We start from the raw sequence: 18,033 nt of genomic DNA on the forward strand, positions 1-18,033 counted from the left end.
AAAAAGCCATCACCTTTTAAGCGCATTGTGTATAGGTCCAAGGCTCGAGTTTGCGTCTTGAATGCGTGTAGCTTTCGCCTTGTGCCATGGTTGGTCCCTAGGTACACGGATTTGGCCGGTGTGCCACTCCTTACCTGCAACGGTTCATGGCTACCAACCACCATTTATAATACTTCATGTGAAAAGAAGAAACAACACCATAATTCAACTAGAAACAACACTAGTTCAATTAATATCATAAAAATAAAATAAAATAAAAACCAGTTCAGTCAAGACTCAAGTAATAGCAACTTATTCCAACAAGGAACCACCATTCATAATACTTCATGTGAAAATAAGAAACAACACCATCATTCAACTGAAACAACATTGGTTCAATCAATATCATAAAAATAAAATTAAATAAAAACCATTTCAGTCAAGACTCAAGTAACAGCAACTTATTCCAACAAGGAACCACCATTCATAATACTTCATATGAAATGAAGAAACAACACCATCATTAAACAGAAAACAACACTAGTTCAGCCAAGAAACAACAACTTATCCCAATGAAGATTTTGATAAGTCTACCCATCAGAAAACAACCTTAAAAAAACACATTAAAACACGAAAAGGAGAAAACTAATCCTGGCTTTCTTAATTCTCAGCTGTCTCAATCACGGTATATATCGTGCAAACCATCTCCTCTGCGACACTTAGGACACCTAAGGTCCGCATCACACACCATCACATGCATGTAGCAGTTGCGACAACCCATCGCAATCAAAACTGAACCATCATGACCACTTGAAGACTCAGGAGCAAAACCACGGGCTGCAGGTCCCCTTCTAAAGCGTAACCCCGATGACCTGCCTCTTTCAATCTTCGTCTTGCTACCACCAAGAGACAATCTTGAAGCCGGCTCATGGCTTGAAGAGGGCTTCTTGAAACCTGGTTCAAGTTTGATACGACAAGTGCTCCTGTACACGGTCCCGGTGACCTCTGCAATCTACAATAGAATAAGAGTATAAGAGATTAAGAGTCAAGTCTTGACCCTCAAAAATGTGTCTGGTTTCATTTAATTTTCAGATTTTGACAATCAAAGAGAATAATTAAAAGTTTTCTTTTAGATAAAAGTCAATGCAATTCTAAAATATCACTGCATGTCTTTTAGAAATTGTATAAAAAGTACGTGTTATCAATTATCATATTGTTGTATGCTAACAAAAAATAATATGTATTCTTTTTTAAACAAAAATGACCGTAATTTAAAAATCTGCATTTATGTACTTAAAAAAGTTGAGTCGGCCCTGTATGGAAGCTTATTATTAAAATATGTACCTTGGGGAGCTTGCCCTTTTTGGCTAAATCTTTCTTTTCTAGAGCCACTTGATTGCTTCCGGCAAGATTCAAACTTAAATCACACATGTCATCTCCATTGGAAGGTAGTGAATGACCATCAGATTTTCCCATTTCTCTATATATCATTTTTCCAGCCATAAAATTGTTAAATAAATATAGTGAGGCGATGAAAAAAAAATACAATTATGACAAGTAAATAAAGACTGTTGCAACGAACAAATTGTCACAAAAGATTTTGGGTTTATCCAAAACAACAAATTTCCTGTTTGTGTTCCTGATTCGGACAATCGTTTGGGTTTCGTATGACATCAAAATATTCAAACAAACCCAACATACGCATCCTAAAACATCCAAACCAACGAACAATTGAACAGTCTTTAACACGCAACCAGTCAATAGTAATTAACCATCCTAAAACATCTAAAATGAAAAATCAAAGTATGGATATGAATATGATCTATTGACTATATATTAGACATTGAGTCATATACAAAATAACTAATACAAACTATGTTTTAATCGATTAATTCGGTTAAACCGAAAAAATTGAGCAAATCACATTAAAAAAAGTCATATCCACAAATTGATCCGCGAATCAAACTTAGAATTCGGTTTTTGGTTATAACCAAATCCAAAATCGAATTTTGAATTTGTATTCGATTTTCGGTTTTTCTAAACACCCATAATATGATATATTAATAAAATAATAATAACAATTCAATGAATAATTAGTAATGCATTTAGAATAGATGAAGTTTGGTTTTTCAATTAATATAAAGGGTATTAACAATGAACAATATATATATATATATATATATATATATATATATATATTAACTCCAATATTATAAATGAAACCCTATAAATGCATACATAACTATTAATTATAAATTAAATATTAAATAACTAACATAAAATGTTCATTTAAAGTTCCATATTTCGTAAATTTTATAAATTGGTTGTTTTTTATAATAAAATAAAATATAAAAATATTTAAAACAACGTTTATTCGGTCAGTAAAACCCGAGTATTATTGGTCCCGGACGTTTCGGTATTTTGAGTCGACTCAAACTCGGTCTGTCTCGATTACATTCTTTACGGTACTGGAACTAAAACTAAAAGGCCGGTAAAACCCAATTGTTGGTAAAAAAGCAGTTGTCAGCCCCGGACGTTGCGATGATAAGTCGACGCGAATAACCTTTAAATTCATCAAAATCAAAACAAAGCATAAAAAAGCAAAATAAATTTCTTGAACCAATCAAAGACCGCCAAATGGACCAATCACTACATGCGTCGCCAAACTTCTTATTTATATTATATAAATATGATGTAATAATTTCATGTCTACCTTGCACTTACAGAGATTTGAACCCCAAATCTCATATTTATAAAGGGAAACACACGCACTACTAGACCAATAGATCATAAGTATTTTATAAATTGATTAATTGAAAATAAAATTGTAAATCACTCATAACCTTCACTCATTTTGCATTGCAAAACATAATTTTCGAAAATAAATTCACTAAAATATGGGCATAAATTTCAATCTAACACTAAATAAACATTTCTTTAAACGAAAAGGACCTGGTTAACAAAAGAATTCAAAGAATTCCAATGCAACAAAACAAAACATGCGGTAATAAGCATAAACGATTCACAAACTTACTTGCACGTCGTATTGTCTTGTATTGCAGACTTGCAAATGCTTATCTCGCATGTAAAGGATTAAATGTGCATATGATTAATCAATGGCTACTTTTCATCGTATTTATAGCCGTGCATATGCATTTAATCGACTATTTAATAAAAATATAATTTATATTGCCGTTTAATGTTTATTGTGCTGATTAAATATTTATTTTCTTATGTCACCAGTATTAGTAAAAATATTAAAAATTTTACCAAGCACGTCAGTGGTAATATATAAACAAAATATTATGATATTACCAAGTGCGTAAATGCTTATGTAAAAAAATAAAAAAATTAACTAACTCATTGGTATTATTAATACAGTCAATAAGCTGGCGGTCAAGTGGTAAGTGATATACATGGTGTTCCACGTGACCCGAGCTCTGTTCCTGCCCTCATCATTAAGTGTCAGCAGCATGGGGTGATGATGTGTAACATTTGTTTTTTTTCTGTTTATTGTGTTTTTTATTTTATACCTGACTCGGGGTTGTTAGTCGGATGATCCATATTAATAAAATCGCGTATTTTTTGAGTGTCTTTAACGTTTATCTTATTTTATATTGTTATGTCATGTATAATCAAGCTAGCAGATCTTGAACTCGCTTATTTTGGCTTAGTATCGCTTTTAATCAAAGTCTGTGGTATGAATTGTAATAAAAAAAATTTATGTTTTCCTCATGTGTCGCGCTACGCGACGAACGGAAGCACACCCGTCGCGATACGCAAAGGGAACAAGATTCTTGAACATTCTTGCCCTGTCGTGGATCGCGACAACCAAGGGGTTCACCCGTTGAGATGCGTGACGACTCTGTCTATCGACTACAGCTATTTTAGCTACGGGTTTGATCCCCATATCCTTTCCAAAAGATATTGATTCTTGAGTTCTCTTCAGGAAATTAACCCAGACGACTATTCTAATCTAATACATTAACTTATGTCTAAAGAATCGTTCTAATTTCGTTGATAAACGATTTTATTCCACAATATGTTTTGACCCAAATTTTAAATTAACCAAATTTCGTGTTCCCTAAGTCGAATTAAAGCTATATAAACCACATTCAACCTCTGTTGATTCTTTACCCTACCTCAAATTGCATTCGCTCTCGTGTTTGGTGCTTGATTCAAGGTTCTTTAAGGTTTGACTTTTAAAGTCAATTGTTCCAAGTGTTCATCATCTTCTAATAGTTTTTCGGGTAGGTAGTAAACATGAAAGTTGTTCACTTTCATCAATTTCAATGAATGAAGGGATTTTGCTGGTCAATTTTACAATGACCCGTTTAGGGTTTATGTTAAGAACTGAACTAAGGCTTTTCAATTACATCATTAACTGACCCGAATTAGCTTATTATCCTTTTATGTTTTATTTTCGTCATGTTATTTTGGACATGTTGGACCCATATTCTGTCTCATGCCGACATTCGGATCAAACGCGAACCAACACTCGCTTAACTCATGTTTTCTTCAATTTTAAGGTTACGCGTCATGTATTATTTGTAATTTCTGTTCGGTTTAGTTATTTTTGACTTGTATTATTTTCCCATATTAATTTTAGGCTTTACCTTTTTAAGTTGGTCGGCTTGCTTACTTCCCGCACTTCACATTCTTTTTCGTTCATGCGCATAATCTCAAAGGTGAGTAATCACTTCCCTTTTATAGTTTTGTTTTGGGGGCTTTATGCAACCAACTAATGAATATATTTCGAACTTATGCAACTACAATTATACATATTGCATTATGTGTTTTGCTTTGATTAGTTGTTATATGCTATTTGCCATGATGCTAATGTTGTGGATTGTATGGTATCTTGTCTCTATCCTCGTCCTCATAGTATGATCATACGATGTCAGAGTAATTTGACATAGTGTCAAGTGAAAATACAATATTTGTTTATGCTCATATTAATTGATGTAAATCACATGCGCAAAAGAATTGTTTGTTTTTACATTACTATATTATTATACAAAATTGTGGTTGCTCATGCAACATGTGTTGTTGACAAAATATATTATTTTTATGCATATTGAAGGTCGCTTTATGGGATGATTAAAAGTTTGAATATTATTTAGTTTTGGACCTTAAGTTATCACGATGAAAAAAAAAAGAAGAGAAGTGTTTGTATTCTTTTGGATAATGCAATAATACATGTTTGATTTGTTTTAATAAATGCTTTGCGTACTTTGGTTTGAAATGAGATGATCAAATATTGTCACTAATTGAAATAGTGTCTTTGAGCTATGATAAGAATCTTAGTCGCGCCTGGCATATTCTGCCGTAGGTTGGTGTGAGATAAGATGTGAGACTAAACAAGTGGGTGCCATTCAATGTTGGATTCTTAAACTGAACGAGTTTTGTCTCATTGCACTGTCTTGCCTTCGGGCAAGTGTTCAAGGGCATTGGCCTTATGTGAGAATTTTCCTATGATTGAAAGGCGTGTGTATCCCGATGTGGTGATTTTAGCCAATAGTCGATTTGAAGGATTCGTTGGCCATTAAAAAAAAGTATTACTAATATATATTTAATGTATATTTAATATATAATATCTAAAAAATTAATGTTGGTTTGCTTTCTTGAGATTTAACCAGAATGACTAGTTGAATATCAAACTCAATTTTTTTTGAATGTAAGGTCTAATGTGTCTGTATTTTATCTATTTGCATCATTTTAACTAATTCAACTAGATTTTCTAGGTAAGTAGAAGTGTGTTTTAATCATTTCACATATGATGGGCTATGTATGTTTATAAGTAAATATAATATGGCTTATTTGTGTATATGGCTTATTTGTGTAATTTACTTTAAATAAATAAATACATAAATAACTATTATTAATTTACCATTATTATTTATATTCAACCCCCTCACCCGTACCTATCTTTTTTTACGTGAAACCCACCTGCAATCAACATCATCACTTCCCAAAGTCGGCTACCACCATAATCACCGTCATACACCACCACGACACCACCATCTTACCCGGCCATTTCCTACCTCAACTCTCACAATATTTGAAAATTAATTGCCCGGATATAGAAATTGATGTTGCTTGAACCACAAAAGAAGAGAAAGTGCGAGAAGGATTTGTGATCATACAAAAAATCCCTCAAAAAATGTTTCAAAAATAACAATAAAAATATCATAAGTCAATATAAAAATAAAAAACAAAAAAAATTAAAAAACCAAAATGTTCCCTTGTCATTCCCGTTTCAAAAAAAAAAGCGAAAAGACACAATGCCGAAAAAAAGGGACACAATATCGAAAATGACCAAACAACATAATGATAAATAAAAAAAAAACAACGAATCGCAAAATATAACACAATACCTAACAAAATATGACAAAATGTTGAGTAATATAACACAATATCAAGAAAAAAAATACACAATGTCAAGAAAAAAGACGTAATCAATTGCAAAAATAAATACAAAATACAATGATTTTTTTTACTTAACATTGTGTCCTTTTCAAGTTTTTTTTAGAACGTGGAAGACTGTGGAAACATTTTTGTGTTTTTACATTTTTTCTTTTTATATTAAAATTTTAGTTATGATTTTTTATTAATTTTTCATTATCTTTTCGAGGGTTTTTTTTTGCTACAAATCATTCTCATCCTTTTTATTTTTGTCAGTGTCTTTGTAGAATAACTTGCCTCTTAATATATAATACTAATAATATTTAACAATTCATATTATACTAGTAGGTCATGGGTTCAAATCCCACAGTACACAAATATTTAGCCGTTTAAAAAAAAACTATTTGAGTCTCTAAATAGTAAATTGATTGAAATACCCTGCTACTTAATTAAAAAAATCTAACTGATTTAATTAAAAAGATGCAAACCGATAAAATATGGAAACCTTGGGCCTTACTTTCTAAAACATGGGTTGGATTAGGGATGAGCATTTGGTACTTGGTACCGGTACTGAACGGGTACCGGTACCGAAATCGGTACCAAAGTTTTGAGTTTCGGTACCAGTATTTCTCGAATTTTTACCTTTAATACCGGTACCGAACCGAATATTTCGGTGCCGGTACCGGTACCAAGATTTGACAATTTTCGAGATCGGTATTTTCGGTACCAGTACCGGTATGGTACCGAGCTCATCCCTAGGTTGGATCATTCACATTGGAATCTTTATCTTCATTCATATAATTAAACTAAAAACACATTTATCCATTAAATTAAGTCATTTTATAAATCTCTTACATATTCGTCATATTTTCTGACAAATTGGATTTTAATAATCTCACCTTTTTGTAATTAGCCGATAATAATATCACCTCAGAAAATAGCTGCTACCAATCCGACCTTTCAGACTAATTGTTTTAATTGGACCTTCGCTAAAAAACCAACTCCGTTAATTTTTTTTGAATTTCAAACTAATGTTTTAGGGTTTTTAATCGGAAGGAGGATACAAATCAAATAATGTAAAACTTACCGTGAAATGATGCTCCAAGTTTGAATTCTTGTAGTGCAAATTTGATAAAATCATAAGCTTTTTCTTATATTATACGGTTCATAATTATAGGGACAAGCATACGCGGTCCGGTTCTTTATTGTAGTAGTCGATAACTCAATACCGAAAACGGATCCAACACCATTTTCCAAAGAAGGACCGAGCAATAATCTAACGATTGCTCGAGTTTGATGTAAGAACAAGAGCCTACTCAAAAGCAAGTCACATACAAACGGCCATTTTCGCAAAATACAAAAAGATTAAACAAATGTTCCATGGTAGATTAACAAAGCTTCCATTCAAACATTGGTGAAAAGATCATTCTTTTGAGCATATATAATGCTTCAAAACTAGCTTATGAACATAAGAACATAATATCATCTGCTTTAAAAAGTATCAAAATCTTTGATTTTTGCACTAAACCTGATGGTCTCCACCTAGACCAGCAAACAACTATAGAAGAAAGGCGCTCCTTGTTGCGTTTCTGATACGGACAGGCTTGTCTAGGCTCTGCCAAAGGTACAAAAAGTTAGGATTAAATTAACCACTGCAGATAAATAACATTAGCTTTTCCATAAATAAGAATATGGCTACAAGTAGCCACGGACGACGATATCTTCAAGCGATTTTAATACAATTCTAATGAATCTTATACATCTAAACCGCGTATGTTGGTTATTACACTGAATTAATGAACATACAAATAACCAAATGGCATAAGTTGGTGGAAACTTTTCTAGCAAAAAAGAGACGAAAACTCCCATAAAAATTGCAATCACTCCTTTTGTGGTATTTCACATAATTGACAAATCGTCAAAATATATTACTTGAACTATGTTATGGTTAAAATATTGCAATTTCTATGGAATGGACCACCAGATACTTGTGATCGAGAAATACGATGAATATACTACTACAAAGGCAACACGGTAAAATTTAATGTAGCACTTAGCTCAATACTCGTTTTCTTTTTCTAACATAAATGGTATTACAACGTCCAAGCATAGAGTTACAAGAAAACATAAAAAAACACTAAAACAACATGAATTATTGTAGTCAAGATTTCTACCTAATATACACGCGTGGTTCTTGTAACTCATTAGACTACAAGCGTAACAACGTGAAAACAATGTATTATTCTTCTGACAAAAAAAGTTAAAAAAATTGCATCACAATCAAGACCCCTATTTGTTTTCTTGGCATACGCTGCAACTTGTGTACGACTCTTAAAATTTAATGTGTTTAACATACGGTAATCACATATAGCAATCCTCACGTGTATGCTATAAACAGCACTACAACAAACCTTCATATAAATTGAAAAACTTAATATGTATGCATCCTTAGAATAAACATATAGAACTATAAGAGTATCTACTCCAAGAAAAAGAACCCAAAAAACCAGAGGTAGTTACAACATCCCGAATAATCCGGTTAATCATGATAAAGAAAACCCCAAACACACATTTGAGCACAAAATTCATAAAATCCTAAAAACATCTTTTAAGCCAATATGGATAACTACCATAGTTATCAAATGCGATAGGCGCACTCAAGGCGTATAAGCCTCGCCTGGGGCTAGGTGCAAGGCGCAAAAAAAGTGAGGGCCTGAGGAAAAATAAGCGCACTTAAATAAAAAATTAAAAATATATTATCTATATGATAAATAATACCATTTTTCAAAAAATAAATAAATAAATAAACAAAATCTATTATATAACATTTAATATCATCTAATTGGTACCAAAAGTTCTAAAATAGTCGAGATTTCCAAAAGTTGAATAACAAAACGTATAGCCTTTGACTTCTCCTAGATCTAAGCTTCAATAGCACCCCTTGCGTTTCTTTTGCTCGGCTTTTATGTTCTCATGTTCTTGGCATAGACAATGCCGAAGCGCTCACCTAGGAACTAGAAGCGCATGTATTGAGCCTTGGCTGAAAAATGGGCCTAGGGGCAAGAAGCGAGGGCTTTTAATAACTATGATAACTACTATTGAAACAGTGATATAAATCGGTATCTTCTGCTCAAATTACTTGTATATAACTTTGTATCATCTATTTTATTAGCAACATAAACACAAACAAAACAACTTGCATATTAAGGTTCCAAGATCAAACCTTGATGACCCGGCATTCATATTACGATGAAGTATCCGACCCGTACCCGACTCGTCACTCGACCCAATCAACTCCTTCAATCCCGAATTCACATTCTTATCTTCCTTACCATCATCATCTTTCGCGACTTCCTCAGTCTTAACCTTACCCCTCAACCTCTCAAAATAATTCCCATAAATATACTCCGGGTTATACCCATTCTCCTCATCAAACAACATAACATGCCCATGCCACTCCCACACCCGGTACTCCGACCCGGGCTCCATATGATACCCAACACAAATATGGTGCTCCCCGATCGACACCGCCTGACCCGAATTGGGTTTCAGGGTTTCCTCCGTGTTTCCGGCCAAAATTAATTTAATAATCTCCCTCTCGAGCTTGGATTCCTCTTTGGCCAGCTGGGTTTTGTTGCTGATGATGTTTTCGTCATCGTCTGGGTCGTCTTCGGCGTCGGAGATGGTGTTGATGGTGTCTAGTAGAAGGTCTTCTAGGGTTTGATTGAAGAGGGGTGAGAGCTGTGGTTGAAGAGGGTTTGGTGGGCGGATTTGCAGGCGGCCGATTAGGGTTTGGAGAAGAAGGTTATCGAAATTTGATGGGTTCATGTTTTGATTGATTTTTATGGGTGTGTGTGGGTTGAGTGAATTTAGGGTTTTTGAAATGAGGGAGGAAGAGGGTTTATCAGGTTTATGATGAAATAAAATCTTTGAAAATCAATTTGTCACTATGGTCCCTGGAATTCTTGATACATTGTGTTTTAGTAAGGCATACAGTTGGTTAAGGTTCTAGACTATTTACGACTAGTTAATGGTGGACGTGGAAAATAAAGGGAGAAGGCGAAAAAGATGGCAGATTTCTATTGGGGTGTGTGAGTGAGTCGGTCGGTCGGTCGGTCAGCTAAGATTTTATACAAGGAAAAACAGAAAATTAGTTAAATGGGTTGATCAAGTCGATTGTTTTAAAAGTAGAATGACCCTCGAAACTTTCGGTAACTAAATTAAATATATTGCCACTTGTGAACTTTTAATTTGTTTGGTATTATATATTTTTAATATAAAATTATCAAATGAAAAGCGGAGCATTATCTGATTAAAAAGAATATTAAAATTATTAAATTTTTAGTTTTTTTTCTTAATAATGTATAATATTATCAACATACTTCTCTATTTTAAATATTTATATTTATAGTATTTCTATTAGTTTTGAATAGAATAAAAACTGATAATTAATTTATTTAATAAAAAAATAGTTTGGTTGGTTTGCTAACGAGAGTGAAAAAGTTGGGTTGGATTGGTTGTGTATGTTTACAAGAGAGAATTTAGTTTTTTAATGAGTAATTTGGTTGGATTAGTTGTGAATGAGAGTAGTCTTACTCTTAATGGCTGCGAACTATATGTGTGAGTAGAAGGCAAATCTTGTGAGAGGGAGATGAGAGAGAAAAAACGGTGGTTCGTGGGACAGAAGCCGGTTGGAGTGGAGGAGGTAGTTGATTCATATTTATTTCGACTGGTATTAGTTTAATTGGTGTTCAAATGCCTCTTAATTCGACGCCCTAATTTTCGGTTTTGGTCTGGTTAGGTCACCTAAACAATGACAAATTGACAACTTGTCGTTGTAAAATGGTAACTATTGCGTGAAGGGTTTGCTAATCTCCGTTGTGGTAGCGTGGAATGGAAAAAATGTGACGAAACCCAGGCAGCAGGGGTTTGCTGATACACCAAATGCCAATCAGCTTTCTCTGATACTTTTACTCAAGGTTGGTCACTTGGTCAAACCACAAGCTGGCTTATAAACGAGTTGAGTTCAAGATCAGATTTCAACTCAGCATAGAGATGACGAGCGGAGTCTAGTTACGAGCTCTAGCTTGAGTTGAATCGACTAGGGGCACTAGGCTTGTGAGCATCCCTACTGTACATAGGCAATAGCTATCTACTGACTTTCCAATAGCACAGTTGAACATTTCTAAAAAATAATAGTTTTCATCAAATAAAATTTCACTATAGAAGACCAGAAAAGGTACAATCAAATTTCAAAATGCATAATAGTTCTTTCCTTCCACATTCCCAACATATCAAATGGAAAAAAATAGAATATACGTAACAATCAAACTAGTGTTCGTTGTCGTCTTCGTCGTTGTCATCATCATATAGCAACCATAAGATTACACTGCACATGAGTATGTGCAGGATTGATTAAAATATAGAATTTGCAAAAATTATATGAAAGCATCTTCAGTTATATATGGACCGAGCATCTTCTCTCTATCTCCTTAAACTCTCCACAATGTAGTCCGCATACAGGTCCCTGCAAGACACATGGCATAGTCAAACTCAAACTGTTAGGAAAATTAGTAGATAAATATGATTTACAAAACACAAATAATTATTTTTGCACATGAGATGTGTAATTAAAAAATTATAGGTTTGCATTCTCTGTGATGAGAGCCTCGCAAGGAGCTATGGCGTGTCCAAAACAGAGCTAAGGTGATTAATGATGGGTGTGATCAAATGGATTGTAGCGTGCGAAGTGGGCTTAACATGCCAAGCACCAAAGTTAATTATCATGCTACACTATTTAAGTAGCAAAATAATTATTATTTAAGAGTAGCGCAATAGTTATTTTGCTATTTTTAAAAAGGTAGTAATAACTACTTAAGAGTGTAATTTTACAAAAATTACTCTTAAGAGTAATTACTCATTTACAAAAATGCTAGCGTGTGAATTTTTATTTCGCTTCATACGATCTGCACCAACAATCGTATTTGTATTTGATCCTAAGCCTACACACACAACACACACACACTGTGTGTGTGTATGTATATTATTAATTAACTTAAAACAATATATGAAGCCTTAAAAAACAAACTATGGAGCCTGAAGTAGTAAATGCATCAGTAAGACCGTAAATCAGATTCTGGAAAAAAAATTAAAATCTGATCAGAGTCCGGTTCACTGATAACCGGCCGGTTCAAATGGAGGCAGTTTAAATAGGCGTGATCAAACCGGCCCGGCCTGAAAACATTGAAAAATGGTGATTCCAAATTGGTATTTGCCAAAAAAAAAAGTGGCTAGAGTTTTGCATCTGTTTAATAACATCCTTTTAAGAAAGTGTTGGTATTTATTTTGGGTTGAACGAAATATTTGTTCACTATTTTTGTTCTCATTTATATATATATATAGCATGAGAAGAAGAATTAGATATTATTGTGAGTGGATAATGTACAAAAAGTGGTAAATCTGAAGCAAATGAAGCATTTTATGAAAGCACTTACATGGAATGTTTGACCACCTCAATTGCCTCAGCAGCCGGCAAAAATTCATTGACTGCAACCTCCTTGTTCTCATTCTTCTTATCTAAGTAGTTGTCAATATAAACAAGAAGTCCATTAACATTGTCATCAATCACATGTAAATACTTTTTAACACTTTTAGCTAGGTTTTCTTATTGACCCAATTAAGATAAAACACAACCCCAATCAACCCATTCATAAATGTGCCCATATACTGCATCTAAAAATACTATTTGTGAGAATTTAAAAGGCGAGTTTAAGAGAATACAGTCTTCAAAAAAGCGGCGGATCTCAGCCAATCGATGTGGCGGGAGCTCTTTAATGTCATTGAAGTGTCTATACTCAGGATCATCAGCACACACTGCAATTATCTTATCATCCTTTTCTCCCTGATTTGTCAACCATGTCAGTTTGCTTTACGGATAAACACAAAAGAGGGCAATTTCATATATACCCTTGAAAACTTGCATAATATCATATTCACTCAATCAAAAAACGAATATCAAATATCCTGATTTCATTAAATACAAGTTCTAATAAGACCATCATACCACCCTTCTCTTTCTTCTTACACTCCAAACTCTCATATTCTAATGCAAGTGTTAAGAGAAGGGTATAAATGTCCTAAATTCATAACAGGGTCTATCTGATATTATGATATTACGATTTTCCGTTGGGTAAACATGATGTTATACCAAGTAGATACCTGATCAATCATAGGCATGACACCAATTGCTTTTGCACGCAGAAAACAATTTGGCAGGATTGGTTCCTATAATGTAAGTGTTTTCAAACACCATAATAAATCAGCAATATTTCCAATTAATATTATCATAACTTTCAAACCATGCAGTGATAACAAAATAATAAAAGATAAAATGGCATACCTGCATGATAACCAAGACATCAAGTGGGTCATTGTCCTCACAAAGAGTACGTGGTACAAAGCCATAGTTGTGAGGGTACACGACAGATGAATATAGGACACGATCCACCTGATAAAAGCACATTTAAGATTATTACATGAACCAGTAGAATCCAACTCATTACACCAATTTCCAATAAATCATCATCATAGTTACCTTAATAAGCCCTGTTTTTTTGTTGAGCTCATACTTTACCTTGCTCCCCTTGCTAATCTCAATCACCTGCAAAAAACAAACCAATTTTATAACAAATCCACATCCTTACACAGTTGAATATTGTTGGTGCTCCTGGTCCTGCATTGGATCATCATAAAAGTCAGATGCTTGAATGTTATTAGATTACTACACAGAATTATTTAGTGTATCGACTAAAACATTAACTATTAAATGAAAAGTATGAAATACCTATCTCAAGATCATGCCAAGGATGAGAAGCAGCTGACCTTCTCCTTATGGATGAAAGTATTCTTTCGTTGAGAGGAGGGTGTGAATGATGATGTGAGTCAGCAGGTTTTTTTGGTGTCTCAGTAGGTGGCGTCTCAATTGATGATGTGTCAGTTGGTAGCGTCTCAATTGGTGGTGTCATTGTTGCAGCCTGCACATGCAACCTTACTTAGAATTCGATAAAGAAACAACACGAGATCTATATTATTAAAAAACAAACCAAAACAAAACCAAGAAAACACTTTTTGGTGCCATTAATTGATCTAGTAGATCAAGTTGCACGTCTGCCAGATATTACAGATATACAAATTACAAAATAGCATATAGACAAACATTCATGATGACAGTAACCTGATGTTTCCGAAACCGTTTGCAACTAAGATCTATGAAATTGCTCAAACTTGATTTGACTTCATGAATTAAGTGAGCATAATCATAGGCCAAGTTTTCACCATTTTCATAAGCTGTTAAATCACTCATTTGAAAATCTTCTAGAAACTAGTAAAAATTCATTAGAATGTTCCAGATCTCATTAAACCTAACAATACTAATATCAAAATGAATAATCTACAAAAGTTTAAAACTCAAATCATCTGCAATGCATGAACAATGGTAGGGGTGCAAACAAGCCGAGCTGCTCGCGAGCTACTCGAGATCGGCTCGTTGAAAAGCTCGATCGAGCCCGAGCTCAAGCCTTAAAAATAGGCTCGTTTAATAAACGAGCCCGAGCTTCACTTATCGAGCTCGAGCCGGCTCGCGAGCCTAAACAAGCCTGTCATTTATATAATTTTTTTTAAATATATACATAATAATTATTAATTAATAATTAATATATATAATATTATCAAAAAATAAATAAAAATAACTAAATAATATATATTATTTTATACATAAAATTATAATAGAAAAAAATAAATAAAAATAATTATAATTATATAAAAAATAATTGATAAATAGTAAACGAGCCGGGCTTGAGCTTTGAAAATAGAGCTCGAAACTCCGTATAAGTTAAACGAGCCGAGCCTTGGCTTGTTTGCACCCCTAAACAATGGTGATATAAATCTCTCTGTATTACACACACAGTTAAACTACAGAAACACTAGCATTTCACATCATAAACCGATATATATATATATATATATATTCAAAGCGTGTATAATACGAAGTAACGTGTGTGTAGAAATCAGAAACCTGAAGTGATCCGTGAACCTGAAGCGTAGAAATTGCACTGCAGATGATGATATTTAACAACGAAATCAATAAGCGTAAGATTCAAGCAAAACAAGTGGATACACATACATACACTCATTAACTCATATAAACGTACCTTTGTAGGTGGCGGAAGCTTCACGCATTCCCGCTATATATATTTCTTCAGCTTTCTCAAATCTCAATTTAAAGCAAACGCCGGGCCTTTTCTTTCCATAACGAATGTCTTCGAATTCCAGATCATTGTACAAGTATTCAAGTGCGTGTTACAAGTTGTGGTGCGGTGGGTGATGTGGAATTAGCTGTTTGGGCTCTGGATAAAAAGGTTTAGCGAGTTAAAAGGAGAAAATGCCATATGGAATTACGGAATATTAAAAGATGCCTGTTTTAGGAGATGAGAATGACTCATGCGTGTGTCACCGTCACGCTGGTGGGCCTCAGTGGGCCACCGTACCACCGGCCCAACTAAAATACCGTCACAGTTTGACCAACTTGTTTGACGTATGTATGTATGGTATAAAAAGAAGATATTTAATAGATTTCCGTTGATTAAGGGGTTTTAACTTTTAAGTTGTGAATGAAACGCTCGTTTGGAAGACTTATCTTGTTTTTAATCATCATTATTGTTAGGATATGAATAATAATAAAAATCGTGAATGTAATATAAAAAAAACTATGGTTGTGTCACTTGGCATCTAATTAGACCATCTTTATGTTACTTGATGCCTTAAGGTTTAAAAGAAAACTGAATCACGTCTCATATTGCTCCAACGAGAAATCAAAGAAGAGGCCAACAATTATAAAGTTGTGCATAAAACGTATCATTAGACGGTGCATGAATTATTGTGTACAGCTACTCAGTTTAAAAAATGTTTAATGTTATTTGGAGTGGTTTTTTCCGGATTACGAATAACCGTCTGGTTTTTATTTTTCAATTTATTTTCCTGTAATTAGAAAGTTGACTTTGGGGGCTTCCTATTATACCAATCAGACTGGTTTCTAAAACACTCATTTTATCTTAATTCGATCATAGGTTAAATTTTGTTTGTATAAAAAATCAAAATTAATACATCATATATTTATAAATGAAAGAAAAAAATGATTGCAACTCAACACGATCCGTCCATTTCAAAACTTATTAAAAATGGCAATGCTTTAATCTAGATATAGCATGCTCGAGCAAGGTCACACGTTTCATCAAATTTTGCAAATTTACCATTTTCCTTTAAAGTGTAATAAAAGGTCATAGTATCACCCGAAATACACCATTGATGTAGATGTCGCGTTCTAATAAAAAACAAGCATTTAGAAAGCTTAAATACCTATAGATAGTGCGGGTAAGTAAGGTCGTCTCCACAGTAAATCAATAGAAAGTGCAGTTTAAACTCGTGTTTTATTTAATCTAATCATCTAAAGCGAACAGACGATGTCAAACAGTTTTAAAGATTTGGTTGTAAAACAATTTGAGAAAACAGTGACGACACTTCAAGTTCAGGTAATGCAATGAACTGACTAACCATACTTACACTAATTGGGGAATCACATAGACATAGTTCGTTTATTAAAATAGAAAAATAGTTACTATGCACATTAGTTTGGTTATGATTATTCACATAACAATTGACACAACTGAACGTGGTCTACATAATTTACCAGTTTGTTAATATAAAACATAGCATCTATCAATAATTAATGCTAAATGGTTCAATTATAATAAAAACTTAAACCTAAATGTTGATGAACACTGACCAACTAATTAATGATAAACGTAAATTCCATAAAAACAATTGTTTAACCAATTCAAACAAGCATAAAAATTCAAGATTAATCAAAACTAAATCCCAATACTAGTACAATAATAAAATATTCAATTCATATGCAAACTCTACACCATAAGTGGTTACGAATTGTTTGTTGGAATCTTGAATCCATGGATGAATTTTATGATTGAAAGGTTTAAGATGGTGGAGAATGGCTCCCAAATCGTCATTGGTGGCTAAGATACGAAGACGATACGGCCTGGGGTGAAAACGGACGTTAAATACCTTCCAAATTCGTCAAAAAAACGACTATGCATCTTGAGGGTCGTAAGCTACGACCCAACTGTAGCTCACGGTTGTCAATTCTTGTTTACGGCTTCCACATTGTGCCTTATGGATCTGATCTACGTCTGCCAGGGCCATTAACTACGACATGGCCTTAGCTTACGACCAACCATGTTTTATTTTTCATTTTCTTGCAACTTGTAAGATGTTCTGCCCCCTGGTTTGCTTCCTTTTATCCGTAACTCGATTCTCCATCGTTTTGAATGCTCCAAATTAATTCCTTTAAGCTATGAGCACCTGTAATCATGAAATCAATCAAAGTAAATGTGTTCGATAGATATAAGCAGCTAAAACACACAATATTATACCCTAAAAGCACATTATTTCACCTACACATCAACCCCCTTTCTTCATTACAAAAATCGTTCGGGTGCATCAAAGAAAATGTTACTACTTAGATATATCAAATTTAGAAAATCTAATTGCAAGGAATTTGTGACAACTGCCCAATCC

The 18,033-nt window shown here is 33.6% G+C and overlaps 2 protein-coding genes across 2 annotated transcripts; both read right to left on the reverse strand.

Annotated features, from left to right (window-relative positions):
* Positions 1-655: 655 nt before the first annotated feature.
* LOC143539500 (uncharacterized) lies at positions 656-10,233 on the reverse strand. Its single transcript, XM_077032796.1, has 3 exons — positions 9,608-10,233; positions 1,324-1,459; positions 656-991 (listed from the first exon to the last, which is right to left on the reverse strand). The coding sequence occupies exons 1-3, from the start codon at positions 10,210-10,212 to the stop codon at positions 656-658; spliced, it is 1,077 nt and encodes a 358-aa protein (XP_076888911.1). The 5' UTR covers positions 10,213-10,233.
* A 1,635-nt stretch (positions 10,234-11,868) lies between these two features.
* Positions 11,869-15,557, reverse strand: LOC143539531 (soluble inorganic pyrophosphatase 4-like). The gene is made up of 9 exons (XM_077032822.1): positions 15,458-15,557; positions 14,228-14,417; positions 14,088-14,116; positions 13,979-14,044; positions 13,784-13,891; positions 13,603-13,668; positions 13,165-13,285; positions 12,879-12,960; positions 11,869-11,911 (listed from the first exon to the last, which is right to left on the reverse strand). Exons 2-9 carry the CDS (start codon positions 14,406-14,408, stop codon positions 11,869-11,871), a joined length of 696 nt encoding a protein of 231 aa, XP_076888937.1. The 5' UTR covers positions 14,409-14,417; positions 15,458-15,557.
* Positions 15,558-18,033: the final 2,476 nt, after the last annotated feature.

Source organism: Bidens hawaiensis, unplaced genomic scaffold, assembly GCF_021521415.1.
Source record: "Bidens hawaiensis isolate Kalapana, Puna unplaced genomic scaffold, B.hawaiensis_p1.1 tig00011901_1, whole genome shotgun sequence".
Taxonomy (NCBI): domain Eukaryota; kingdom Viridiplantae; phylum Streptophyta; class Magnoliopsida; order Asterales; family Asteraceae; genus Bidens; species Bidens hawaiensis.

Excerpts from the sequence above, each read along its gene's own strand:
- LOC143539500 (XM_077032796.1), bottom strand. The coding sequence starts at position 10,212 with ATGAACCCATCAAATTTCGATAACCTTCTTCTCCAAACCCTAATCGGC. Across the intron at positions 1,460-9,607 it reads ATGAATGCCGGGTCATCAAG|AGAAATGGGAAAATCTGATG; the intron begins GTTTGATCTTGG and ends AATGATATATAG. Across the intron at positions 992-1,323 it reads AAAAGGGCAAGCTCCCCAAG|ATTGCAGAGGTCACCGGGAC; the intron begins GTACATATTTTA and ends ATTCTATTGTAG.
- LOC143539531 (XM_077032822.1), bottom strand. The coding sequence starts at position 14,408 with ATGACACCACCAATTGAGACGCTACCAACTGACACATCATCAATTGAG. Across the intron at positions 13,286-13,602 it reads TCATGCCTATGATTGATCAG|GGAGAAAAGGATGATAAGAT; the intron begins GTATCTACTTGG and ends TTGACAAATCAG. Across the intron at positions 12,961-13,164 it reads CCGCCGCTTTTTTGAAGACT|ATAAGAAGAATGAGAACAAG; the intron begins GTATTCTCTTAA and ends ACAACTACTTAG.